The sequence below is a fragment of the Drosophila virilis genome, chromosome 5, assembly GCF_030788295.1.
Source record: "Drosophila virilis strain 15010-1051.87 chromosome 5, Dvir_AGI_RSII-ME, whole genome shotgun sequence".
In the NCBI taxonomy this organism is placed as follows: domain Eukaryota; kingdom Metazoa; phylum Arthropoda; class Insecta; order Diptera; family Drosophilidae; genus Drosophila; species Drosophila virilis.
In genome coordinates, this window is record NC_091547.1 from 8,796,883 (window position 1) to 8,820,379 (window position 23,497).

The 23,497-nt window shown below is 43.3% G+C and overlaps 8 protein-coding genes across 12 annotated transcripts; 5 read left to right on the forward strand and 3 right to left on the reverse strand.

Annotated features, from left to right (window-relative positions):
- Positions 1 to 399: 399 nt before the first annotated feature.
- casp (Fas associated factor casp) lies at positions 400 to 4,125 on the forward strand. The gene is made up of 14 exons (XM_002050624.4): positions 400 to 557; positions 819 to 887; positions 984 to 1,170; positions 1,230 to 1,370; positions 1,434 to 1,623; positions 1,688 to 1,898; positions 1,973 to 2,058; positions 2,126 to 2,247; positions 2,310 to 2,455; positions 2,512 to 2,666; positions 2,738 to 2,886; positions 2,964 to 3,238; positions 3,302 to 3,421; positions 3,478 to 4,125. Exons 1-14 carry the CDS (start codon positions 513 to 515, stop codon positions 3,637 to 3,639), a joined length of 2,058 nt encoding a protein of 685 aa, XP_002050660.2. The 5' UTR covers positions 400 to 512; the 3' UTR covers positions 3,640 to 4,125.
- On the reverse strand, positions 3,475 to 13,453 carry LOC6626535 (putative ferric-chelate reductase 1 homolog). 3 transcript variants are annotated; one of them, XM_015174594.3, is made up of 8 exons: positions 13,309 to 13,453; positions 6,395 to 6,847; positions 5,909 to 6,249; positions 5,701 to 5,852; positions 5,020 to 5,641; positions 4,852 to 4,964; positions 4,459 to 4,614; positions 3,475 to 4,400 (listed from the first exon to the last, which is right to left on the reverse strand). In XM_015174594.3, exons 2-8 carry the CDS (start codon positions 6,835 to 6,837, stop codon positions 4,287 to 4,289), a joined length of 1,941 nt encoding a protein of 646 aa, XP_015030080.1. In that variant the 5' UTR covers positions 6,838 to 6,847; positions 13,309 to 13,453; the 3' UTR covers positions 3,475 to 4,286. The 3 variants fall into 3 exon arrangements, with proteins under 3 accessions (XP_015030080.1, XP_002050659.1, XP_015030079.1); XM_002050623.4 differs by having other exon boundaries at positions 4,459 to 4,587; positions 13,309 to 13,452; XM_015174593.3 differs by having other exon boundaries at positions 13,208 to 13,431.
- A 97-nt stretch (positions 13,454 to 13,550) lies between these two features.
- EMC7 (ER membrane protein complex subunit 7) lies at positions 13,551 to 14,609 on the forward strand. The gene is made up of 3 exons (XM_002050622.4): positions 13,551 to 14,121; positions 14,182 to 14,310; positions 14,370 to 14,609. The coding sequence occupies exons 1-3, from the start codon at positions 13,645 to 13,647 to the stop codon at positions 14,487 to 14,489; spliced, it is 726 nt and encodes a 241-aa protein (XP_002050658.1). The 5' UTR covers positions 13,551 to 13,644; the 3' UTR covers positions 14,490 to 14,609.
- Positions 14,575 to 15,799, reverse strand: Rrp42 (exosome complex component Rrp42). The gene is made up of 5 exons (XM_002050621.4): positions 15,648 to 15,799; positions 15,401 to 15,597; positions 15,181 to 15,346; positions 14,838 to 15,126; positions 14,575 to 14,779 (listed from the first exon to the last, which is right to left on the reverse strand). The coding sequence occupies exons 1-5, from the start codon at positions 15,702 to 15,704 to the stop codon at positions 14,598 to 14,600; spliced, it is 891 nt and encodes a 296-aa protein (XP_002050657.1). The 5' UTR covers positions 15,705 to 15,799; the 3' UTR covers positions 14,575 to 14,597.
- A 36-nt stretch (positions 15,800 to 15,835) lies between these two features.
- On the forward strand, positions 15,836 to 16,805 carry Prosbeta1 (proteasome beta1 subunit). The gene is made up of 3 exons (XM_002050620.4): positions 15,836 to 15,993; positions 16,053 to 16,527; positions 16,587 to 16,805. Exons 1-3 carry the CDS (start codon positions 15,949 to 15,951, stop codon positions 16,733 to 16,735), a joined length of 669 nt encoding a protein of 222 aa, XP_002050656.1. The 5' UTR covers positions 15,836 to 15,948; the 3' UTR covers positions 16,736 to 16,805.
- A 184-nt stretch (positions 16,806 to 16,989) lies between these two features.
- Positions 16,990 to 22,287, reverse strand: LOC6627278 (monocarboxylate transporter 13). Of its 3 annotated transcripts, XM_015174592.3 has the most exons (5): positions 19,065 to 19,240; positions 18,915 to 18,983; positions 18,699 to 18,830; positions 18,171 to 18,641; positions 16,990 to 18,110 (listed from the first exon to the last, which is right to left on the reverse strand). In XM_015174592.3, the coding sequence occupies exons 3-5, from the start codon at positions 18,774 to 18,776 to the stop codon at positions 17,238 to 17,240; spliced, it is 1,422 nt and encodes a 473-aa protein (XP_015030078.1). In that variant the 5' UTR covers positions 18,777 to 18,830; positions 18,915 to 18,983; positions 19,065 to 19,240; the 3' UTR covers positions 16,990 to 17,237. The 3 variants fall into 3 exon arrangements, with proteins under 3 accessions (XP_015030078.1, XP_015030077.1, XP_002050655.1); XM_015174591.3 differs by lacking the exons at positions 18,915 to 18,983; positions 19,065 to 19,240 and adding an exon at positions 22,134 to 22,287; XM_002050619.4 differs by lacking the exon at positions 18,915 to 18,983.
- Positions 19,295 to 21,426, forward strand: LOC6627277 (transcription factor grauzone). Its single transcript, XM_002050618.4, has 4 exons — positions 19,295 to 19,491; positions 19,552 to 20,546; positions 20,602 to 20,983; positions 21,054 to 21,426. Exons 1-4 carry the CDS (start codon positions 19,375 to 19,377, stop codon positions 21,348 to 21,350), a joined length of 1,791 nt encoding a protein of 596 aa, XP_002050654.1. The 5' UTR covers positions 19,295 to 19,374; the 3' UTR covers positions 21,351 to 21,426.
- Positions 22,288 to 22,534: 247 nt separating the features above from the next.
- On the forward strand, positions 22,535 to 23,390 carry Ufc1 (Ubiquitin-fold modifier conjugating enzyme 1). Its single transcript, XM_002050617.4, has 2 exons — positions 22,535 to 22,754; positions 22,808 to 23,390. The coding sequence occupies exons 1-2, from the start codon at positions 22,632 to 22,634 to the stop codon at positions 23,180 to 23,182; spliced, it is 498 nt and encodes a 165-aa protein (XP_002050653.1). The 5' UTR covers positions 22,535 to 22,631; the 3' UTR covers positions 23,183 to 23,390.
- Positions 23,391 to 23,497: the final 107 nt, after the last annotated feature.

Sequence of the window (23,497 nt, forward strand, 5' to 3'; positions counted from 1 at the left end):
TCCAATAAATCTTCTATCAGCGCCTAGCTGGCATTTCGAATTGTGCGCCAAAACTATTGCCTTTGTCTTATCGTAAATCGTTAAGTGCAACAACATTTTATCGATAACTTGGTTCCATCACCACACTGTTAATGGCTAGTACGCAGCTCAGCTGTGCACTAACATACTAGCTATATGCAATTGCTTCTACTTTGTCTAACTGCCTAGTTGTATATGTTAACAAAACTTTTATTTATGCAGCATGCTTGAATATTTATATGAAAAAAATGAATAATAATTCAACTTTTAGTCGTTAAAATACTGTGTAATGCGCCCAAGCCGTTAACAGATTTTGCTTCTGTCTTGGCAAGCTGTTCTTGTGACCAGCGTACCAGCCAAAAGTTAACAGGCTCGTATATGTGTTAACATTGCGTTAACAGGCGAATGTTTTTTACATCAGACTGTCTTTTGTCTTTTCTTTGTGAAAATTAGTAGTACTTTAGTTTAATTCGAAATACTAATTAAATACACTAATGTCGGACAACCAGGACAAAGAAGAAACATTGGCCAGTTTCCAGGTAAGAAACGCAGCATCGATATCCCGCTAGACGCTGCAAACTTCTGTTATTATTTGTGGCCCAAACGAGTGCTGAGTGCGCACATTTTCAATGCGTATGTTGTGTGTATGTGTGTGTGTGTGTGTATGAGCTTGCAAGTGCGAAAGTGTGTGTGGGTGTGCGAGTATGGGGGTGTGTGTGCGTGTGTGTGTGGGTGTCTGCGTCTTGGAATTGCAATCATTTTGAATGCAAACAAAACTCAATTGATATTCAATGTCACAGATGATAACTGGAATAGAGGATGTTGGCGAAGCCTTCTCCCACCTGGAGGCATCCAATTGGGATCTTGTGGTAAGTGCGTCATTCCCTATAATACAAATGCGTATATTTTATTGCGTTCTTCTTATTGTTGTTGTTGTTTTTATTGTTGTTGTCTGTTGCATGCAGGAGGCACTCAGCCGTGTTATGCCACACGACGATGAGCCGTTGGCCAATCCCATACATACACCAGAGCCGCCAGCACCGGATCCAGTGGCAGTCGCATCGGCGTCATCAAATCCAAATTCCAATGGCTTTAGGCCTTTCAACTTTGACGAGCTGCCAGGTCCCTCGCAGGGTGCACGCATGTTTCCAAGTAAGTTCGCTTCGCTTCTGGCTCCCAAATGGATCTATATATCCCTCTATCTACTGTAGCCTCACAATTGCTGGCCCAGCTGACGTCGAGCATCAACTTGGATCCCTCCAGGCAGAATAATAACCAAAACCTCTTAACATTCAACATACACTTTAACCAACAGCTCTATCAAATTCGCATGCAGCCAAATGCAACTATAGGTGAGTTCATTCGACTACACCGAGCATATATACTGATTCTCTACTTCTCCTTCCCCATGGCAGAACAATTGAAACGCAAGATCTTTGATGTGACAAATGTGCCGCAATGCCGCCAGGCCCTACGCGGCTGGCCGCCGTCCAAAGCCAGCGATGCACAAATACCAGAGACGCAGCTGTGCACTTTAGATTTGGCGCCCGAAAGCGAGCTGATACTCGTTGATCTAACCGATGATGGTTTCATGGATACCGAACAGTAAGCCCAGTCCCAGCTGCAGTTATCCCAGCACACAATTAAACTATTTATTTCACAATAACAGGGATGAGGTAACACAGCGTTTGGACAAGGTATTTAAAATCCATATTGTGGAGGAGGGCGGACCAGAGGCACGCAGGCTTACACTCAATTTTCCCGGGCGCACAACCATCCAAGAACTGAAAACGAATGTTTACTACATTACCAGTATACCAGTTAGGCATCAGGAATGGTCCGGCTGGCCCAGCGGTTGTGATAACGATACCAATTTGGCGGTTAGTCTTTCGTCTCGATGTACCCTGCAAAGACTTATTTTTAAATTATTGATTTTATTTCTACCCCCCCGCAGCAATCGGGCATCGAGCAAACGCACGATTTTGTGATTCGCAACATTGCGGATAGAACATCAAACAATTCCAATTTGCTGGCCAACACGTTAGTGCATATAATTATAGTACTATTTTTAATCGTATGTTAATCTTGCCATTGTTTCCCTGTTCAGTGAAGTCGTGACCCTCGACAGCGAGAGCTCAGCGGATGAGTTTGAGGATGCCACAGATTTTAATAACTCGGAGTACATATTCTCTGATTCGCCGCCCGTACAGCCGCTTAATAGGCATTTGAGTAAGCTCCAATCTAAACCAATCGCAGCTATCCGAGCTAATCTCTCGCTCTCCATTTTACAGTACCCAATAACACGAACGACGAGACGAGTGGCTCCACACAATTTGTGGATAACTATATACAACGTTTTGGTGAGCCACATCCGGACTTTTATGTGGGCAGCTTAGAGAGCGCCTTGCGGCTGGCCTGTCACAAGCCTGCCAAGGAGGTAGGCAAAACGAAAGCATCTTCTCGAATTCTATTCAATTTGATTTTGTATTTTAGCGCAAATTGTTGGCCATCTATTTGCACCATGGCGAGAGCATACTCACAAATGTATTCTGTGATCATCTCATGAAGGACGAGGCCATCATACAGACATTCAGAGAGAACTTCGTGCTCTATGGCTGGGACATGACGTACGAGAGCAACAAAGACATGTAGGCACACTTAGTTAAAGCATAAGCTTTAAGCACATCATACTTTACGAAAATGATTCATTGTTCTGCAGGTTCCTCTCCTCGCTGACGGCCTGCATCAACAGCAACGCCTCGTTAACGGCCAGAAATATAAAACTTGACAAGCTACCCGCCATTATGCTAGTTGGCAAAAGCCGTCTCATGGGCCGCCAAACATGCGAGGTCTTATCTGTGATTCATGGTAAGTTGGCCGGACTCCAAATATAAATTGTGTCTTTTTACAGATATATCAATGCCTATATAATTAACTGCTTGCAGGCAACATTGGTCTGGTTGATCTGCAGTCGCGTCTGATTGAGACAACGGTGATGTATGAGGAGCAGCTGCAGGGTGAGATACGTGAGGAGAACGAGCGCGCTGCGCGCGATCAGGTCAAAGCTGAGCAGGACATGGCCTACGAGGAGACCCTACAGGCGGACATGGCCAAAGAGGCAGCGAAACGTCAAAAGGAGGCCGCCCAGGCAGCCGAACGTAAACGCATTGAATCCGAGCGGGCCGAAGAAGATGCTAGACGCGAATCCATCAGATTAGTGGTAACTTATATAACAGATATCATATATAGCATATACATGCCAACTGTATAAACCTATTTACAGGCTAGTCAAGCGTTACCTATGGAGCCTGCCGAGCATGAAGCAAACATTTCCAAAATACGCGTACGCAAGCCAACTGGCGATTTTTTGGAGCGTCGATTTTTCACGCGAGACACACTCCAGGTGCGTGCACATGTCCAGTTATATATAAGATTAAATTTGATCCAATTTCTTCGCAGGATTTGTTGAATTTTGTTACCGCGAGCGGTTTTCTTATCGATGAGTACAAGATTATTAGCAGTTGGCCGCGACGCGATCTGACGGCCATCAATGCTGGCCAAACGCTGGAAACGCTCAAACTGTATCCGCAGGAGACGGTCATATTGGAGGAGCGATTTTGATTTTGATTATGATTATGATTATGATACTAATTTCTGATTCTGTTCGTTTTCTCAGTTTTTAAGCGTTTCGTTTACATATTGGGTTTAAGTTCTCTGCATTAATAAGTGAAAAAATTTAGTCTTGTATTTTTTATGTTAATTTTTATATAGTCGAAACAACAACAACAAAAATATCTACAACAAAATTGAGAAGAAAAAAAACGAACTCTAAGCTTAGAATCATCTAGGAGCTGCAAATTAAGAACAAAAAGTTTTTTACCAACATAATATATCAAAACAAAAAACAAAAAACAAAAATAAATCAAAGCAGCTGCAAATATATGTTTCCCCCAATCCCCCTTAGCCCCTGCTCCTCCCCTACCCTCGCACAGAACATCTCTCTCTCTCTGAATAGCGTTAGCGTTAGATAAGCATTGAAGAAACGCATTTAAGTTGGCTTGTTTTACATTATCAATAATAAATTATATAACATGTACTGAAACGTTACACTTTTTTGCGCTTAATTCACACATAACAACATAAAACGGAAACGAGTTACATTAAAAAATTAAAAAAAAAATAATAAGCATCGAAAACAATTGAGCACAAAATTGTTAAAAGTTGCAGCCGTGTAGAGATTGTTAAAGGTTGTCCTAAGCTTAGCTAGCCTACTCGAACAGCTTCTCGATGGGCGCCAGCACCACGAGCAGAATGAGCACCACAACGAACAGGACTAGGACGACGCTATAGATGCCCAGCAGACCCTTGCGCAGGCCGCCATACTGCAAACAGAATCAGAGTCAATATGAATTCTCTATAGGATTAGGTCGGAGTACTCACCGGTGCATCCATTTTACGCTCCATGCTCATGCCGTTGCGCATCGCGTGCTGATGATGATGCGTCATGTCGCCCATCTGGAATGTGTTGATGCGCTGGCTCTGCTGGCGGTCCGAGGCGATGCCCGATATCTGCCAATGATTAACGCACAAATAGATCTACAAATTAACGGACGTAGCCACTAGCTCAACGGGGGCAATGCATGCGATGAGTGAATTAGTATCAAAATGAATGATGGCATTTAAGGACAATCTCTATAAACACAGGCGACAATGCGAGGGACAACACGCTAGACTCTAGATATATATACATCATTTGGGGACATGTGATATAAGGGACAAATCCCAAGCCCACACACATACACACACACACACACACGTAACCCGTGCACTTACGGAAAAGATGAGATGGACGAGCACATGAAAGACCACAAATCCAACCAGTATCCAGTCCATCCACTCGGGCAGCTCTGCCTTGGGCAGCTTCACAGAGAAGAAAATTGCAACAACTGCAAAGGAATTCAATTATAATCAAAGTGAAAAAGTGGTTGCTTCTGAACTAACTGGCTAGGATGTGCGCCAGATTGCCGCCCAGCCAATGGCCCCAGTTGAAGTAGGGACGCTTCTTGTCATTCGGACCGGGACGGAAGAGCGCTCCGATCGGCTGCAGAAAGCAGAGTATGACCGTAATCAAGCCCGTTATGGAATGGGCATGCCATACGGCGCGCTTTAGCTCCACCCAGATGAGTATGTAGGCGACCACGGTTAGCGTCCAGGTGGTGACCATGAGCATGCGATGCCAGGCAAACCACTGATCCTTGCCGCAGGTTTGGCTGCCCACCCATGTCTGTTTGAAGTAGCGCGCAAAGATGATGCCCAGCGATGTGGTGCCTATCCAGGCGGCGATCATGAAGGCGCCGTGCAGGCGCACCAGCAGCTGACTGGAACCGGCCACATCCTGTACGACGGCCAAATTGATGGGATTGCCCGAGGGCAGGCGGCCAATATCGTGATAGCCAACGCTGTTCTCCTTCAGGCTGCTGCCCGAGGCGACGAGCATATGATAGACGCCGTTCTTCAAATCAAAGCTGCGTCCCTGCACCACAGTGATTGGATCGCGCTGCACCTTGCAATAGATGACGCCATCCACCAGCGAAGCGTTCAACAGACGCGCCGAGTTCTGCGGCTGCAAGGGGGGAAAAGTGGGCAATTAACCAGCTCGATTCCTCACGCAACAGCACTTACCACATTGGCCCTGACGGCGCTAAAGGGACTGGCCGAGGTGTAGGAGGAGTAGAGATTCACGCGTCCATTTTCGGGCACACATTCCGTGGTCAGATCCTCGCCCATTTTGGCATCGTCCGACAGACCAAAGGCCACATACGCGGCATTGGTGCCTATTTAGGGATAAATTATATTAACGAGCTCTGTCGGAGATTAGGTATTTGCTTACCCTTGCCTGATTGGAGCTCAAACTCGTAGATGTCGCCGCGCACGGTGACCGCCGAGACGGATGTGCAGGATTTGCTGGCAACGCAGCCATCGGGAAAGCCGAAACAGTTCTTGCTCTGACCGCAGCCATCGTAGAAGCTATCCTCCACGACGGCCACCACACTGGGCGCCACATAGCTGGGCGGCACGTAGGGCGTGCGCGTGCTCGGATAGTTCACATTGAAGTTGGGCGGACTGGCTGTGGGCAGCGGCGCAGCCGCGGACAGATCACGACGCACCACCTGGACGGGATTCGAGGCCACGCCCACCCAGAACTGATTGTACGACTGGGCAACTGTGGCGCTGCAAGGAAGAGAAGACAAAGGATTAGAGAGAATATATGTGGGCAGTTAATGATGCATGGTTCGAGACAGAGTTTCTTTAAGTGGAAGGATTGCTCATCATTCCAGGCGTCATTTATTATGAGCTGGAGAAGCATGACACTTACTTGAAGACCACCTGGCCGAGGAAGTCCACCGGCGACTGCCAGTCAAGGCTGACCTGCGGCTTGGGGCCCGCATTGCTGTGCGTGGCCGAATTGTTGACGGAGTTCTCGCAGTTCATTAGCTTGACGGTGCCGTCGCGCGACGGACTGAACTGGCCGACAATCTGATAGGGCGGATTGCGATTGCGCGCCTGGATCATGAAGCCGCCGAAGCTGAGGCCAGCGGGTGCACCTGTGACATCGACGCGCAGCGTCTGGCCCTGGCCAATGACCGAACTGGACGTCTCAATGCCAAAGGGCGAGACACTGTTCTCGGGCAGCACCGTGCCGCCGGCATGGAACGGCAGCATCGTGTCGCACACCGTTTCCGGTGCACCTTGAGGCAAAGAGCGCACCGAGCCGCAGCTGAGCAGCGCGGCCAACGACAGCAGCGACAGCAATGACATCTTCGAGCACCTGTCGAATAGAGTTGAGACCATCATTAGATCTCCCACGAACCGTGTCCCCGATTCCAGCGACAGTCTCCACGCGACTGTCTTATGTCAGCCCCGCGCCAGACACTTTAATTACCATGCCGAATCATAATTGCACTCGTCGATGCGTGTGCTTATCGTAGCGTGTACGCAGGTCCCCCCCAAAAAAAAACAGAAGATGTATATATATATATATACATATGGTACATAGGTGAACATCATATCATGATGTGATGATAAGGCGGCGCATGCAGATCGCCTTCTACGATAGAGTCCAACTAGAGCCAAGTACACACTCCACATTACATTAAATACATTCCACTTACGATACTCTTTATGAAGGGTATTAAGACTATGTCATGAAGTGTGCCAAGCCGAAGCGGGTAGTCTTCCAATTATCGGGATATAATTGATCGAAACGGAATTAAATTCCTCTATGAGATACTTTTTGTACTTCTTTTGTGTAGCATCATTAATACGAATCTTATCAAACTACTATATTATATATAGCTTGATAGGAAGAATCGGCTATAAAGCTCTGTAGAAAGAATCAGCTGAAAACCAACTCAACAAAAATAAACTTCTCTTTACTGCCTAACATGTCTAAAAAAAACCCCATTAAATCGAACTATCATATCATTTTATTCTAATGCAAGCATTTCTCAGTCATGCAAGAGTATTCAATTGTCGGCCAGTCGCAATTGATCATTAATTCTTCGTATTGTTTTTGTGCCCATGTTATGCATCGTTGCGTATACGTAATATTTTGTATAAGTAGCCGCGATAAGGGGCAAAGTAATTAGCTTACGACGCTATCAATTAAACAATTCATTTATTAGCTAATTATAACTATTATTAATATTTATATTACTTATATTAATAATAATATTATTGCTATTATGATTTGTGGCAAAACGTGAGCTCGTAATTCCTGGCGCCCATGACTCAGAACGTGACTTTTCCCCGTCGTGACTAAGATCTGGTTTATGCGCTTAAAACCATCTTGCAAAGTCTTTAACGGCAATTGGCCATGAATTCGACTTAATTGCCAGCGTTATTGTCACAAACAGATGGCAAAACATACAACAATAAAAAGCTAACTGCACAAATGTTAAATGTATGAGGCACAATTTGTTCAAATTAATAAAACCTAGAGCTGAGCTTAAGATTTATGTTCTTAGTAAATTATTATGGGTTTTTTTTTCAGTTTGTAGTGCAACGAAAACTATTTCATTGGTCATTAAGTTCAGCCAATTATCGTATTTATAAATAACAAAACTAGACTTAAGTGAACAAATATATCCAATTTATAAACGAAGTTTGGATAGTAGAAAAAAAAAACAGATATTAAGCTTAAAGAAGCTAGATGTAGCCATAAAAAAGCTTAAATAGCGGCAGTTTTCTCGAAATGGCGCAGCCAACTTAACACGCACCTCCTTAGTGTTGCCAGATCGCTTCAATTTTCAATATATTGAAATACATTTTAAATGTTATAAAAAAATTAATACAGAAATTTAAGATTTTTAGCCCAAAGCTTCAGTTTCTTGTAGGTTTTTTGTCAATGTTATCAAACCGATAAAAATAACTATCATAATATGCGGCCAGTTCTGCCTGTCGAATTCCATAAGATAGATTAACTTCATGCTAATTATTAATAGCAACAAGCGACAAAATCAAAATAGTTTTATCATTAGCATGTTATCTAATTTGCCAGACAAGATTTTATCAGGCAGTTTATCTAGCTAGATAAATCGGTGTACTGCAAGTGCTGCCACCAGGCAATACTTTACACATATGGCAGCACACAAAGTCAATTTGTGTTCCAGTTTATGTGCCAGTCAGGAAATAATATGCAAATTGCAAACTATTTCATGACCATTCGAATGTACGATGTCAAAAGAGATCGTAAATTGCACAGCATAAACGCGAAAGATAGATAGAGAGGCAAGTCTCCGAGCATATTATGTGAATGGGTTTTGTGGTTTTTACCCAATGATGATTGTATCAGGTTTACAACGCCATGATCGGGCCGCAGAGCATGAGCTAAGCATGCTAATTAAGCGCCTACTCATCGCACCTGGTGACGTACTCGCACATCTGGCAATGAGAGGTAGGCAGGGAGGGTGGTTTTGTGGCGGAGAGGGGGGGCAAACAGCGCACAATCAACGGCTGTATCTGAAGAATGCGAATTGAACTTGAATTTAAAGCAAATCGCATGCGCTTAACCTTGACGCCGTGTGTATAAGGTGTTCGAGTATAATACATATACATATATATATATAATAACAACTTTTCTTAAAAAATGTTACTTTTGTCTTTATTCGACAAATGTTAATTGAAATGCACGAATTAAAGCGCAAATCCGACACACTCATTGTTTAACGCCCATTTAAAGTACCACAAAAAATACAAAAATCCATATACAAAAAAAAATAAAACCCGAATCCAAGTCGAGTTCGAGCTGGGCGCCCCACAATGGGCGTTCACATTGAACCTTGAAAGGTAAAGGCATTTTTATGCTTATGTGTCGTTTAATCGTGCGTCTGATTTATCTAATATATAAATACAAAACCAAAATCCAACCTTAATCGCAAATACATTCACTTTTGAGCTTGTGTTGCGGCCCTTGAAGCTGTGGGTATTTGGGGCCTGGACTTTCAGTTAAGGTCGCAAAGTGAAAACTACACAAATTTCACTTAACATCGAAAATAATTTATAACTATTTGGCATACAATTCTTGGCACAGGTGTGTGTGTGTGTGTGTGTCTTGTGTCTGGGCATTGGCCCCAAAAGAGTCCATGACGGAATTCAGCTTTTTGTTTTAAACGTGAGACCAAACTGATTAACAGTTTGCAACTTGCAACAACAAATAAATAAGTAAAAGTGCAATACAACAGCTTGCCCGACTAGCAGATACCCTGTCGTAACATATATATTCGGGCTGTTGAAACAGAAAATACATCTATGATTCCACCCTGAGACCCATTTCATGCACTTTTTATGCTTCAATGACTTTTGTTAATTGTTTGAAATTTGTCGAATTTTCAGATATTTTTATATATACGCTAACTTTCGTGTATAGCAAATATCAAGATTGAAGTCCGCAATTTAATTAGTTTTAGGATTCTCAAATTAAAATATACTTGATGTATGTAAAGCGCAAGAGAACTTTCAGCCTCTCTATCTATCTCTCTCTCTCTCTCTCTCTCTCTCTCTGATTCTCATTGCCTTTCTATCTCATTCTGCCTCTGTCTCTCTCTCTCTGTCTGTCTTTGTCTTACTATCTTTCTATTTCGTACTCTCTCTCGTCCTCTCTCTGTCTTTCTATCTATCTATCTCTCTGCCTCTCCCTTAAACTCTATTGCCTCCCACTAACATATACCCTTTATAAACGGCTACAGGGTATCCACTCGAAACACAATGGCACATTATGTGAGCTTATTATACACTTGACTCTATGCGTGTCTCGTTATGTGTCGTTATAGGGGCTGCAAGTGGTGTCTATGGCTGATACAAAATGACAGGCCCATGCCCTTGTTAAAGCCAGTTTGCCGCCAATCACAATTTCGTAGTTGTGCACTGACCTGAGTACTCATAAGCTAAATACATATAGATTTACCTGCGTATATATATATACATACATATATATATAGATATAGAGGAGATATAGAGAGATATGCTAGCTTTAGCTTGGAGTTACGTTCGGTTGACAGCTGAGCTCTAATTGGTTGCAAAAACATTTGCAATTCGTTGGCTTTTGTCAAAGTGTCTGTCAACTTTGCGAAAGGAAATGTTTAACATTTTGTTATTTGAGGTTATGTACACGACTTTTAACGGTCTTTTGTTTTTGTTCTAGTTTTTTATAACATTTTGAGTCATATTTATCTTGGTGTGACTCAAAAACATATTGTTTTTTGATCGCAACACGATAAGTTCTCCTCCAAAAAGGAAATGTTGTGGCGCTCCGTTATCATCTGGTCGGGGGGCGCATGTTTGAATTGTTGTCTTTCGCCTGCGGTAGCTCTGGCAACGTGTGTACTTAAGTTATTCTTCAATCAATTTGTTTGTACGCCCAAATGCCCATCTAAATACGCCCCAATGTGTGGGTTTCTGACCCCTATTCAGGGCGGGTTTGGCGGTAAATGTTGGTCATTGACGCAATCTTGGCTTGGACATCGCGTGCCACAACTAACAATTGGGTTAAAGCTAAAAATGTATGTGCTTTTTTTATATAGTGCATAGCTGGGCCGAGGGTCGATTTTGGCCATGGACAAACCTAATGAAGGGAACTAAGCAGGACATAAATGATTTATCGCCTATATATACGGACAAATCATTGTTTATAATTATGACCCGATAACATAAGGGCCAACAACTATTTACTTTAATCATTTTATTAGCACAACATCAAATTCCAAATGTGATGTGGGCTGTGTTGGTCGAAAAGGCGTGAAATAGAAATCTAATAAACGATAAGGTTTACTAATTTTAGATTACGCCTAAGTTGAAGGCAAAGTCTCCCTTGGAATAAATCATTACATGATTGAAAACGAAGCTAACTTTAAAGTACCGAAGAGTGTATGCCCTTTAAATGTGCCGTATATTATAATAATAATGATATATTCTTGCTAATTAGTTGGTTTCTATAAGATATATCTAGAGTTCCGGGCCTAAATTGGAGGCAAACTCTTCTTGGGGTATGCATTACACCGAAGATTATATGGCCTTCAAATATGCCATATATTTCTACACTTATTGGTCAGACAATAATAATATTTATATTTTATTTCAATATTAGAAACGTAATACGTCAGTTTCTATAAGATGTCGATAGAGTTTCAAGCCGAACCTTTTCATAAGCTAAGAGACTTTTTTGAATTGTTCCACACTACATAAAAATATATGTGATTTGGTTTTATGGGCTAGTTCTTTGCACTTGTTACTCTTTGTAAAAGGCCTCAAACTGAAAGTGGATGGATAAAAATATACATAGCTGCGCCGTGCGTGTGGCTGTGGGCCAAACTGGGCTGTTAACCTAACAGGTGCGCAATCTTGTATATGAAAACTATGTATGTCAGCACGTGCCTGCAAAAACTGGAAATATCGCTTATAATTATTGGAAGTCTTTGGAATTGCAGCAAGATGACGTCACATTCGCATTGCAAGCAGAACGCAAATTGTTTAATTAAACAATTAGAGAGAGCAGAGCCTTAACATTTATAAACTGTGTGTGTGTGTGTGTGTATTAATTTGATTTGTTAAGCACACGGGCAACTTGTAAGGTTTGTAAATAGAAAGCGACTTTGATTTATCAGCAATTTAGGAATTGTGTAAAGTAACAACAACAACAATTAACGCAGCGACAACAGCAAGTGTTGTGGAGTGCGTTGTTTATGTGTTGAGGAGTGTGCCAATTGCTAATGGAAAGCGTCACGTTCGCATCCACTCCCCGCTTCCCATTGCAGATAAACACGTTTGCCTTCTGCCAGCGCACACGCCCTCTCAATGGCATTTTTATTGCGTTGTCTAGCTGTTTCTCTTATGCTTTTTGTGCACTGCAGTTCATTTTTATTGTTACGCCTTGTTTACATCATCGGCTAACAAAACTAAGAAACAGCGCATGCGCGACACTTGACATCACTTTACAGAAGCAGCCACTCAGCGTCAGTTTTTACTTTGATATTGTTCGCATACGTGAATACGTGTAACATAGATACATAAAAAAGTTGTTGCATTAATTATTGTTGCCATTGTATTAGAATGCATTGCGTTTGGGTTTTGCCATTGAAAAGAGCTGAGAAAAATATATGCGACAACTGCCGGCGCTAGAGCTTTGTTGTTGCGTTGTTGAACGCTCATGCACTCGCACGCACACACTCACACACACACACACACACATACACACACACAGCATCATTGTCTGGCATAACTGGAAACCGGTTTCCAGTACAGCTTTACCGTAGTCACAATAACAACAACAACAGCAACAACCTGCGACATAGTAGTAGAAACATAAAAACAACACAGCTTTGTTGTTGCCATCATATATATATATATATACATATACATTCTCATTGTTGTTGTTTGTCTTTTTCGCGCAAGTCTCACACTCTACGGCAACTGCGACTTTGGAATTTTAGTTTATTTTTTTTAACAAACTGAATCGCAGGTTTGTCTTCTAAACTTGAAACAAGTTATCGGTTTATAGCACAAATACCACAATTATTGCTTTGCTTTGGGTGCGGCGTAAAGCTATTTTTTTTCAAGTTTAATTTCACTTTCAAATGCATTGCAGCACACATATTAGCATATTGCATGTATGCTCTGAAACCAAAACACAAACCTATTGGCCAGTAACCTTTTTACTTGACTTTTGTTATATGGAACACGCGGCAGGCATCAATTTTTGCTGCAAAACTTGTTTTGCAAATAATGAACACTAACCTATGTATTGTTTATGTTAAAACGTTTCAATTTTTAAATAAAATCGACTGCTGTTTATAACTTTTGTATTTGTTTCCGTATACTTCGCGCACAAGACTGCGCGCCTCGAATTCAAATCTGCAACTGACAACTTAATGCTCCAATTGGGCAGGCGCATGCTGTGTGTGACAGAGGTGAAAAATGTTTGTGGTGAATTGCGACTACACCATTCCCGCCTGCTATCGATAAATGTGTGCCAGTGCTTATCGATAAGCGATGACGAGAAACATCTGATGTGTTTTTTTCTGCACCAATAAAATTTTTCAATTAGCGCTGGCTCAAAATAGTAATAGAAAAATGTGCTATAAGTTATTAATTATAGGAGCACTCGTCGCCCTGAGTAGCTGCGAAGTGGTCATCGGTCAAGAGGACGTCGTGGACGAGGTTTCCGGCCACTACACAATCGAGGGCAAAGTGTATGCTCCAGAAGTGGGCCCCGGAGCGAGTCAGGGTCATGCGGTTACCCTGCCAAGCGGCAACAACAAATGGCAGGTAGATCTGTCTATAAGCATTAACAATGGCGAGTACAAGGGATTTGTGCGCGAGGATGGACAATTCATAATCAGCGGAGTGCCCTCCGGTAGCTATGTGCTTGATATCTATCATCCGGACATATTCTACGAGCCCGTGCGCGTAGAAATCAATCCCAAAGGCAAGTTCCGGGCACGCAAAGTAAACTACATGCAGCCGGCACAGGTGGTACAAGTGCCCTACCCACTGAGGATGAAGCCGCTTATGCGATTCAAGTACTTCCAGACCCGCGAGCAATGGAAGGTTTGTACACCAAAAAAGATTACATCTATTCTAGTCTAACTTCTTCATTTATCCTTATAGATAACTGACTTCCTGTTCAGCCCAATGGTGCTAATGATGGCCCTGCCCCTGCTACTTATGCTGGTGTTACCTAAAATGATCAACGATCCGGAGACAAAGAAGGAAATTGAGAACATGCAATTTCCCAAGGTAACAGCCTCTATTTACCTATATACAAGTGATACTTATGTATTCATTTTGCTCCACAGATGACAAACGATATGCCAGAGATCAGTGAAATGCTGACCTCGTTCCTGGCAGGTAAGCAGCCCGAGCCGAAGGAGAAGAAACCAATTGCCGCTAGCAAACAAACAAAAAAACGCAATTAGCAATTGTGCCGTAAATTAATTTGATAAAGCCCTAAGCTAATAGAGAAAACATTCTCAATGTATAGTCAAATGTCAGTAAATTAAATAAACTTTCATAATAATTCACTTTTATTTAAGAAATCCCACTGTCTTGGGCCGCTTAGGCCCCACTCGCCCCTCCTCCGACTTAAGCATCTTGACGAGCAAGCTGTTCAGTTGCTCGCCAATGGAGAGGCCCAGCTGTATGCTGTTTAGCATGGTATCCCTGTGCATGGAGCCGCCACCGGTCATGTGTGTGCCAGATAAATAAGCTGGAAATAATGCTATATCAAGTAGGGATTATCTCTTAATTATTGCTTTCGAATGTACCTTCATTGTCACGCATGGACACGGATACAACCATGCTGACTGTGCTGCACACTTCCTCCTCAGCTGTGGGATCCACAAGGCAATAATCACCAATCTTGCATACGGTCACAAGCAGCGGCACTGCATCGATGCCTATGCGTGTGCAGTCGTAGGGATTGTCAGATATAATTAAATCAGTGACACCTGCGTCCAGCAATGTTGCAGTAACGCGCGGCAGCTTTGTGTTGTAGAGCGCTGCCTTGGCTGCCAGGGAAACAGCATCGTACAGATTGCCACCGCATTCCAGAATCTAAGAGGTAGATTAATTAAGTAGCGAATTACTTTAATCCAGATTGCCATTTACCAATATATCTATGTAAAGTTTCCAACATTGCTGTCCTGGTATGAGGCACAAGGTGCGATAGTCAAAGGCAAATGGGGATTCGTAGGCATTTTGCAGTGAAAGTATCAGCTCCTGTGCCAGATCTGAGCCGCCGCGACCCTCAAATTCTGGAGTGGCATTCGCAGAGCTGTGATAGAAGCTTTAATAGTCAATTGTTAATATTTACCCAAGCTCTATTTACCAATCCACAAAGAATTCCAACTTGCCAAATTGAGGCGTTAATGGATTGGGCACATCGATTTCAGTTTTAACGCCCACCAAAATATCCGTATTCGCTAAACGTAGTCGTGCCGACCCACTAGCATTGCTGACCAGGCCCGTTTCCAGTTCCATTGGCCGGTAATCGCGGCGCGAACGACCATCACAGCGGAAATCCTCCTAAATGCGCATATTACAAACATTTCTGAAGCTAATATATTGAAACACACCTCAACGCCATGCAGAATAAAAGTTTTCTCTGCCTCACTAAGCGCAACGTATGCCATTTTCTTATAATAAACAGGCAAAAATATTTTCAAAGCAGAATCAAAACAAATTTAACATGTGGATGGGCGATAACGATAGCGATATATCGCATTTGAAATATATCGCATTTGCATGCCTGTAATGGCATTTAACAGCACTGTGCCGGTTAGCTGCTTCGCAACACTTGCCAAAAACAAGCCAGTCATTTTGCTTTGCATTTCACTGCACGAATTAAAAATTTAAAAAGAAAAAATCACAAGCAGCATGGGTCCCGACATTGACTTCACCGACACTCCCGTTAGCACTGGCGTAAGTCCTAATAGCACAACTCTATTTATGCAGCATGCCTAATAATAACTACCACACAGACAACTATTATGGCTGTGGAGTTCGATGGCGGCGTTGTGATCGGTGCAGACTCTCGCACCAGCTCGGGCGCATATGTTGCAAATCGAGTGACCGACAAATTGACTCAAATCTCGGAAAATATATACTGCTGCCGCAGCGGCTCTGCAGCTGATACCCAGGCCATAGCCGACATTGTGGCCTACTCATTGAACTACCACAGGAATCAAACCAACAAGGAACCGCTTGTATGTGAGGCGGCATCAGAGTTTCGCAACTATTGCTATAACTACCGTGATTCCCTGTTAGCTGGCATCATTGTTGCCGGCTGGGATGAGGAGCGTGGTGGTCAGGTGTACAGCGTGCCACTTGGTGGCATGTTGACACGTGAGGGTTGCACCATAGGCGGCTCGGGCTCCAGCTACATCTACGGTTTTGTTAAAGAGCATTATCGGCCTGGCATGCCAATGGATGAGTGTATCGACTTTGTCAAGAAAGGTTTGGGCTCCATCTTCATCTTCATTTATTTAACTCTAATTGTTCCATCTGCTTTCCAGCTGTGCAACATGCCATCTACCATGATGGCAGCTCCGGCGGCGTCGTGCGTATCGGAATTATCACCAAGAATGGCATGGAGCGTCGTTTGTTCTACAACACAGTGACTGGGGAGTCTACAATTGAAGGCTCGCAAAGCTTTATAAACTAAATGGAATGGATTCTAAATTCTGATTAGATTACTCTTGTGGAGAATATAATAATTTGGTTTCTTAAAAAGAGTTTTTGGTATTTCATTTCGCTTTTAGGGCAGACCAAAAGTCGGCTGTTATATGATAATAAATAGGATAAACTTAGCTAAGGAATACAAGATGTCGTCTGATATGATGGCAGCTGGACTGTCTCGGAGTCTAGATTTCAGAGCTCACAAAACTAAAGGGAATTGAAATTGGAATGGATTCTAAATTCAGTTTTTACAGTAGTTTTTTGTATATCATTACGTTTTTACGGCAGTACAAAAGTTATGTTCTTACAAACTATATGATAATAAATAAGTTAAACTAAAATCTAGCGCATTTGGTCACAACGCATAATTATCACATTATTATAATTATGGCCACTAATACAAATTTTCGTGCTTATGAGCACAAATTCAATGGTTCCGCCAGTTTCGGTGGCATATGAGTAGTCTCCATAGACTATCTTTGGCGTACTTATGTGCGCAACGTCAACGGTTCCGCCTGTTCCGGCGACATATAAGTAGTCTCCATGGACTTGGTCAAGTTTCGTTTCTGCATTCTGTAGCGATAATATATCTCCGGGGTCCACACTACCACGACCAGAAACAGCACCACACTCTGTGCATACAAGCAGACGACATACGAATTGGAATAATCGCGCACCCAGCCAAGCAGCTGGCCAACTATTATTACAATTATACCCTTCGATATCATGCTAAGACCCAGACCACCGGCTAGCTTCTCGGAACGACAATACGCCGATATTGTTAGATTATTGTTAATCACGGTGGCCGATTTGGTCATGCCTATTTGCACGGACATGGCAATAATCGTCGGCAAACTGGTCGTTTCAGCCAGCAGAAGGCGAGCAATCAACAAACCCGCTGTGCCCAATAAGAACACTACACGATAGGGTATTCTCAGTCGATCGGTAATGCAGGGCAGCAGCAGGCGGAAGACAATGTCAGCACCAGCCACAACCGACATGCATGTGGCGACCACTTTGCTGTCGAAGCCAGCCGTGTGCTTTAGGAAGTTAGGGAAGACCATCGTGAAGTTAATTGTGGCCGTATAGACCAATGCCATGCCCACAATAATGCTCAAGAATACGGCGTCCTTAAGTAGCTCCAAGTCCATGGCCTGCGCCAAGCGATGGCCCATTCTGTTGCACAACGACATGTCCTCTGTAGAGTTTGCTGTGCCATTACTCTGGGCAGGCTGTACAACGATTGCCTGCAAGGCGCAGGATTGATTCTTGTCCTCCTTATCCACCGTCAACTTCAGATGCTTGCGATTGTTGTGCTTGGCAGGTGGATTGAGCGGTCTGAGAAACATGGCACCGAACAGCTAAATATGCAAAATATTATTAGTTAAAGATAATAAGAGGTGGTATATATTTTAACTTACCCCGGTTAACGATAGAGCGGCCATGGCGAGCACAGCACCACGAAAGCCATAATTATCCAGGAAATAACGCACCATATGAGGAATGAAGACTTGACCCACGCCAGCGCCTGCCAATGAGACGCCAACGGCGCGTCCGCGCTTGCTACTGAAGTAGGAATTGATGGCCATAAAAGTGGATGGTGAAATCAAGCCCAATCCAAAGCCGACAAACAAGCTGTAGCCAACAATAAAATGCCAGCTCTGCGTGGCAAACGAGCAAAGAGTCAAGCCAAGGGACACCAACAGGCAGCCGGTGGCAGCGACATTGCGTGGCTTGAAACTCTTGATGGCCGGCCCAATAAACAAGCCCGAGAAGTTCAAAGCCAGACTGTTCAAATTTGTAATAAGTGCGGCGGTGAATGTGTCCTCATGCATGCGCAGTTGGCTCTCAAAAAGCAGTCCAAACACCGACAATATGGACTGATTGGTCATCTGTAAGAAGCCAAGAGTTAGTGGACAAGCTCAACTACGCAGTTAAAATGAACTTACATTAATAACAGCCACAGCGGCGACCACAACCCAGCCCCAGCCGCCGTCGGGCACAGTGCGTCCAGCTTGCATGTCCATTGCGTAAAATCTGTTAATGCAGAGCAATGTCTAGGAATCGAGCAAGATCTGAAGCTGGAACGTTAATTAAGATAAGATTGTTAGTAACGCATTAAGACAATTGGTTAATTATATTTAATGAGCTTATCAGTCGTATACCTTGCTATCACATCTGAAAATCATGCGGCTACAAATAAAACTCTCTAACAACAATGTCTTCGCGAAGGGCTAATCAAAAAAAAAAAAAAACTCAAAAAATGAAAAAACACTCAAAGAACGTCTGCGACAAAGAGTGTATTATGAACTTACGCCCAAGTATGTGCCTAATCAAATACAAAGAGCGTATGCATGTTGTGCTCATTGCGTATTCTGTTTGCAGCACATTTAAAAACGTTTACAGCATTAAGCGCCACAATCAGCCGATAATCACTTAAATTGTTTAAATTAATAAAGTGAAGTCGCGACGCCAAGGCGAAAGTGCTGCCAACCTGTTTAAAATAGTGTGGCCGCATTTGCTGCAAGTTGGCAGCTCGCATTTGCCCATAGACAGCTGTTTGTTTGCTGCCCGCTGTCGCATTTTAATCTTTTTTAATTATCAAAACGTAAACAGCATATTAATATGTGTTTTTTGTGCACACAGTGCACAGATAATGCTATTGGGAATATCCAGTTTGGCTCACGTGAAGCCGAGCTGCTCGATGTTAAGGAAATCATAGAAAAGCACTTCTGGCTGCGGGTAGCAATTGCTAAAAAATCGAATCTATACATTTTTCTTATATTCAAATTACATTTGTAGATTGAAGACGCCAATGGACACGTTTGCGGTGCATGCTGGACACAACTATATGCATTCCATAATTTCTATTCAGATGTAGAACTGGCGCACAAGGCCCTACTAGAAGTCGCAAACGTAGAAGCAACAGCCAAACAAACCGAAGCGAACGTGCCCCAGGAAGGCGCAACGTTTGCTGTGGCTTTGGCCGTAGCCAAGGATGTGGTCAAGACGGAGAGTGGTTTGGGCGACAGTGTCGCGGCGTCTGTAAAACGTAGGCGTGGTCGTCCACGCAAGCAGTTTCCCGGCGAGACAGCAACAGGTATCGATAGCAGCGAGTTTAAGGCCGTGCTGGAGCAGATCAATCTGAACGAGATTAAAATTGAGTTTCCCGAGGCCGACTTGAGCATAGCCGATGTGCTTGAGGATCAGGAGGACCAGAATATATCCGATTATCTGCAGCAAAGCGACAACGAAAGCGAAACGGCCGCAGCTATTGCCAAGCCGAAACAGAGGAGACCTCGCAATGCCAAAAAGCGTCGCTGCGCAACCAAGTTAAAAGTCGTCCACAAGGTGAAAGGTGGCGGCGTACATAACGTTAAGAAATCCCAGGAATTCAATGAATACATTAGGGAAAACTATAAAGTACAGTGCCCGGTGTGCAATGCACCGCTGGAGGACTTCTCCGAGATGCTATCCCATACACGCAAGGAGCACAATCAGCGCGGCTATGCCATGTGCTGCAATCGGAAGTTCTGGAAGCGCGGCGTGCTCGTTGACCATCTGCAACGCCATCAGAATCCGGATCTATTCAAATGCCAGATATGCCATCGCGTAATGGGCCAGCGTCGCAGCCTGGAGCTGCATATGCGCATGCACGAGATCAAGCAGCGTGGCCGACTTTACCAGTGCGAGCACTGCTCGAAGAGCTTCTACAGCTCCATCGTCTGCGAGCGCCACAAGCTGACCCACATTCCCAAGGAGCAATGGCATGCGGCGTGCACCAACTGCAGCAAAACGTAAGTATTTATATCTCCTATATATGCTATATGAATTAAATTTGAGTGCTTGCAGCTTCCCCAACGAGTACCTTATGCAGCAGCACGTTAAACTGGTGCACTTGAGGAAATTCGACAAGATTTGCGACGTGTGCGGCAAGTCGATACGTGGCCGCGAGGCCCTGGCACGTCACATGGAGGAGCATGCGGGTGCGCCGCAAAAGATAATCAAGTGTCATCTATGCGATTCAACGCTGACAACCAAATATGGGCTGGCGCGTCACATTAAAATGATGCACACAGCCGAGAATTTGCAGCCCATGCAGTGCGAAGTGTGTCTCAAAATCTCGCCCAGCCTACAAGCGCATCAGCACCACATCAAGTATACACACAACACGGCACGTACGCACGAGTGTCCAATGTGCGAGAAGGCCTTCAAGCGGCCCAATGAATTGCGTGTAAGTTGAGTTGGTTTAGCTATGAATAGGGTGGTATTAAAAAACCTCTTCTTATTGTTTTGAATGCCAGGAACACATGACAACGCACACGGGCGAGGTGCTGTACACCTGTCCGCATTGCCCGAAAACATTCAATTCGAATGCCAACATGCATGCACACCGCAAGAAGATGCACTACAAGGAATGGCAGGAGTACCATCATCAGCATCATGGGCGTTACCGCCGAACGGATACGATAATTGCAGTGAGCGTGCGCAAGACAACCGCAAATGCAGAAGCTGCTGCCTCAAGAGCTATAGAACAGACGGACTTGGAAGTGCAGGAGATGGAGGAGGCGGTGTCTGCCAGCCGTGGCTTGGAATGTTGATTATGTGCCCTATGACATAATTATGAACTTAATAATTCGGCGTAATCAGTGTATAAAGATGGGTAAACAATTTGTAGCTTGTTGTTTTTTCAATTGAAAAGTGTTAAATGGAAAAGCGAAGAGTTGGAAACTGGTTTCAGCCGGTTCCAAGGCAGGCATTCCAGCACATCCCGAACTGGTATAGCGCAACAGAGTCGGCCGTTATCAGCGGCATTAAGGTCGAATCTGGTTACGTTGCGTACTTACATATAGATTAGAGTATGGTTCAGTGTGATGAGCGACAGAGTGGACTTATAATTCAAGACGAACGGGCCTGTCTGTACGGCAAACCGGTTTGAGTCGGTTCTAAAGTGGATTTAAAGCCTTATCAGCGGATTCGCATTATCAGTTCAAAGGTATCAAACGCCGTGTGTTTGTTTTTTGTTCTAATTGCACTCAGCTTCATTAATCTGTGCCAATGGTTCACAAAGCATGACAATCTATATTTCATATTTTTTTAATTGATTTAAATTCTGGTAAAATCGTGTTTACCAATGGAATATTTTCTGGGCTTTTCATATGCTTAGGGTCAGACACGAGTGGATCCCATTTCTTGAACAAATGTGGTTCTTTTTTTTTCTCTCTAGTCGTTGTTGTTGTTGCTCGTCGTTCTGTTGTCACTAAAGTCATGTATATTTATATTCCTAAACATTTATAATCACTAATCAAAAGCTAGCAGCTGTAGCAGAATATGCATCAGATATGATTCACATGTTTCAATTATTCACATGCAGATCAACTTACCGATTTTAATTTCAGTTGATATGCGCAAAATATATTACTATGCACAAGTTTTGTTGATTTGTTTACAAAAGCACTAGCACACAGTTAACACGACTTTGATGTCTGCAAGTTCTTGATATATTTATTTCCTCAGCTAAGTGAGCACGTTATCTGCCGACAGGCAAATATTATTTGGGCTAGCCGGCCGTTGCGCTGCGCTATTTATTCACGGCTTCGACTCGCCTTGCTAGTTTGTACAGCAATAACAGCTGTGGCGTAAGTCTAATTTGTAAATATTTAAATATTTTTCTATGCAACACATTGGCGCCAAAAAAATAAACTATCGGTGCGGAATTTCTTTGATCTATAGCAGCGAGCTTTTGACATGGCGGAGCTATCGATTCGATTTATCGATAGTGCCGATAATTGCACTTCAGACGTGTCACACTTGTTGTTTTCATTTGTATTTATTAAGTGTTTTATTTATTTCGTGCCAGATTGTGAGTCCCAAGCAGCGCCATGGTCGACGATAGCACCAGGAAAACACTAAGTAATATTCCATTGTTGCAAATACGCGCCGGTCCGCGTGAGAAAGACATATGGGTGCAGAGACTCAAGGAGGAATATCAAGCATTAATCAAGGCATGTAATTAAATAAATAATTAAAAATTGTCTAACAAATTACTTGCCTTTAGTATGTGGAGAACAACAAGCAATCTGGCAGCGACTGGTTCCGTCTTGAGTCCAACAAGGAAGGCACCAAATGGTTCGGCAAGTGCTGGTACATGCACAATCTGCTCAAATACGAATTCGATGTGGAGTTCGATATTCCAGTGACATATCCGACAACGGCACCGGAAATAGCGCTGCCGGAGCTGGACGGCAAGACGGCCAAAATGTATCGGGGTGGCAAAATCTGTCTAACGGATCACTTCAAGCCACTGTGGGCACGCAATGTACCCAAGTTCGGCATAGCCCATGCGATGGCCCTCGGCCTGGCGCCCTGGCTGGCTGTGGAAATTCCGGACCTCATCGAGAAGGGCGTCATCACGTACAAGGACAACTGTTGAGGCTACAACAGCAGCTTATTTAGCTAATTTTTCTTTTAGTCTGACAATTATAATATGAACAAAATTTTGTATAGACAATTAGCTTCTATAGTTCTGACATCCTGATTTTTTTACGTTTTGTAATGCTTACTGATTAATTGTATACAAATTGTGTAGTAAATTTTCAATACATAGAACGAATTGAATATACACTATATTCCTTTTACTATTTCTTATCATGCGTTCAACTTTTTCAAACTTTGTTTCATAAAATGCCATCAAAATAGGTAAGAGGTAGTTGAGCTTATGAGAATCGCATAGAAGAGCGTCGGTAAA

What these genes read in the sequence shown, in the direction of transcription:
- Prosbeta1 (XM_002050620.4), top strand. Translation starts at nt 15,949, where the DNA reads ATGGGTCCCGACATTGACTTCACCGACACTCCCGTTAGCACTGGC. An exon ending in ACACTCCCGTTAGCACTGGC is followed by an intron (nt 15,994 to 16,052) that starts GTAAGTCCTAAT and finishes ACTACCACACAG; the next exon opens with ACAACTATTATGGCTGTGGA. An exon ending in TATCGACTTTGTCAAGAAAG is followed by an intron (nt 16,528 to 16,586) that starts GTTTGGGCTCCA and finishes TCTGCTTTCCAG; the next exon opens with CTGTGCAACATGCCATCTAC.
- LOC6627277 (XM_002050618.4), top strand. Translation starts at nt 19,375, where the DNA reads ATGTGTTTTTTGTGCACACAGTGCACAGATAATGCTATTGGGAATATC. An exon ending in AAAAGCACTTCTGGCTGCGG is followed by an intron (nt 19,492 to 19,551) that starts GTAGCAATTGCT and finishes TTACATTTGTAG; the next exon opens with ATTGAAGACGCCAATGGACA. An exon ending in AGCGGCCCAATGAATTGCGT is followed by an intron (nt 20,984 to 21,053) that starts GTAAGTTGAGTT and finishes TTTGAATGCCAG; the next exon opens with GAACACATGACAACGCACAC.
- EMC7 (XM_002050622.4), top strand. Translation starts at nt 13,645, where the DNA reads ATGTGCTATAAGTTATTAATTATAGGAGCACTCGTCGCCCTGAGTAGC. An exon ending in AGACCCGCGAGCAATGGAAG is followed by an intron (nt 14,122 to 14,181) that starts GTTTGTACACCA and finishes TTATCCTTATAG; the next exon opens with ATAACTGACTTCCTGTTCAG. An exon ending in AGAACATGCAATTTCCCAAG is followed by an intron (nt 14,311 to 14,369) that starts GTAACAGCCTCT and finishes TTTGCTCCACAG; the next exon opens with ATGACAAACGATATGCCAGA.
- Rrp42 (XM_002050621.4), bottom strand. Translation starts at nt 15,704, where the DNA reads ATGGCATACGTTGCGCTTAGTGAGGCAGAGAAAACTTTTATTCTGCAT. An exon ending in TTATTCTGCATGGCGTTGAG is followed by an intron (nt 15,598 to 15,647) that starts GTGTGTTTCAAT and finishes ATGCGCATTTAG; the next exon opens with GAGGATTTCCGCTGTGATGG. An exon ending in AACTTTACATAGATATATTG is followed by an intron (nt 15,127 to 15,180) that starts GTAAATGGCAAT and finishes TCTACCTCTTAG; the next exon opens with ATTCTGGAATGCGGTGGCAA.
- LOC6626535 (XM_015174594.3), bottom strand. Translation starts at nt 6,837, where the DNA reads ATGTCATTGCTGTCGCTGCTGTCGTTGGCCGCGCTGCTCAGCTGCGGC. An exon ending in TGAGCTCCAATCAGGCAAGG is followed by an intron (nt 5,853 to 5,908) that starts GTAAGCAAATAC and finishes ATCCCTAAATAG; the next exon opens with GCACCAATGCCGCGTATGTG. An exon ending in AGCGTAAAATGGATGCACCG is followed by an intron (nt 4,401 to 4,458) that starts GTGAGTACTCCG and finishes TTCTGTTTGCAG; the next exon opens with TATGGCGGCCTGCGCAAGGG.
- casp (XM_002050624.4), top strand. Translation starts at nt 513, where the DNA reads ATGTCGGACAACCAGGACAAAGAAGAAACATTGGCCAGTTTCCAG. An exon ending in GGTCTTATCTGTGATTCATG is followed by an intron (nt 2,887 to 2,963) that starts GTAAGTTGGCCG and finishes AACTGCTTGCAG; the next exon opens with GCAACATTGGTCTGGTTGAT. An exon ending in TCACGCGAGACACACTCCAG is followed by an intron (nt 3,422 to 3,477) that starts GTGCGTGCACAT and finishes ATTTCTTCGCAG; the next exon opens with GATTTGTTGAATTTTGTTAC.
- LOC6627278 (XM_015174591.3), bottom strand. Translation starts at nt 18,776, where the DNA reads ATGGACATGCAAGCTGGACGCACTGTGCCCGACGGCGGCTGGGGCTGG. An exon ending in CCGCTGTGGCTGTTATTAAT is followed by an intron (nt 18,642 to 18,698) that starts GTAAGTTCATTT and finishes GGCTTCTTACAG; the next exon opens with ATGACCAATCAGTCCATATT. An exon ending in CCGCTCTATCGTTAACCGGG is followed by an intron (nt 18,111 to 18,170) that starts GTAAGTTAAAAT and finishes TTGCATATTTAG; the next exon opens with CTGTTCGGTGCCATGTTTCT.
- Ufc1 (XM_002050617.4), top strand. Translation starts at nt 22,632, where the DNA reads ATGGTCGACGATAGCACCAGGAAAACACTAAGTAATATTCCATTGTTG. An exon ending in AATATCAAGCATTAATCAAG is followed by an intron (nt 22,755 to 22,807) that starts GCATGTAATTAA and finishes ACTTGCCTTTAG; the next exon opens with TATGTGGAGAACAACAAGCA.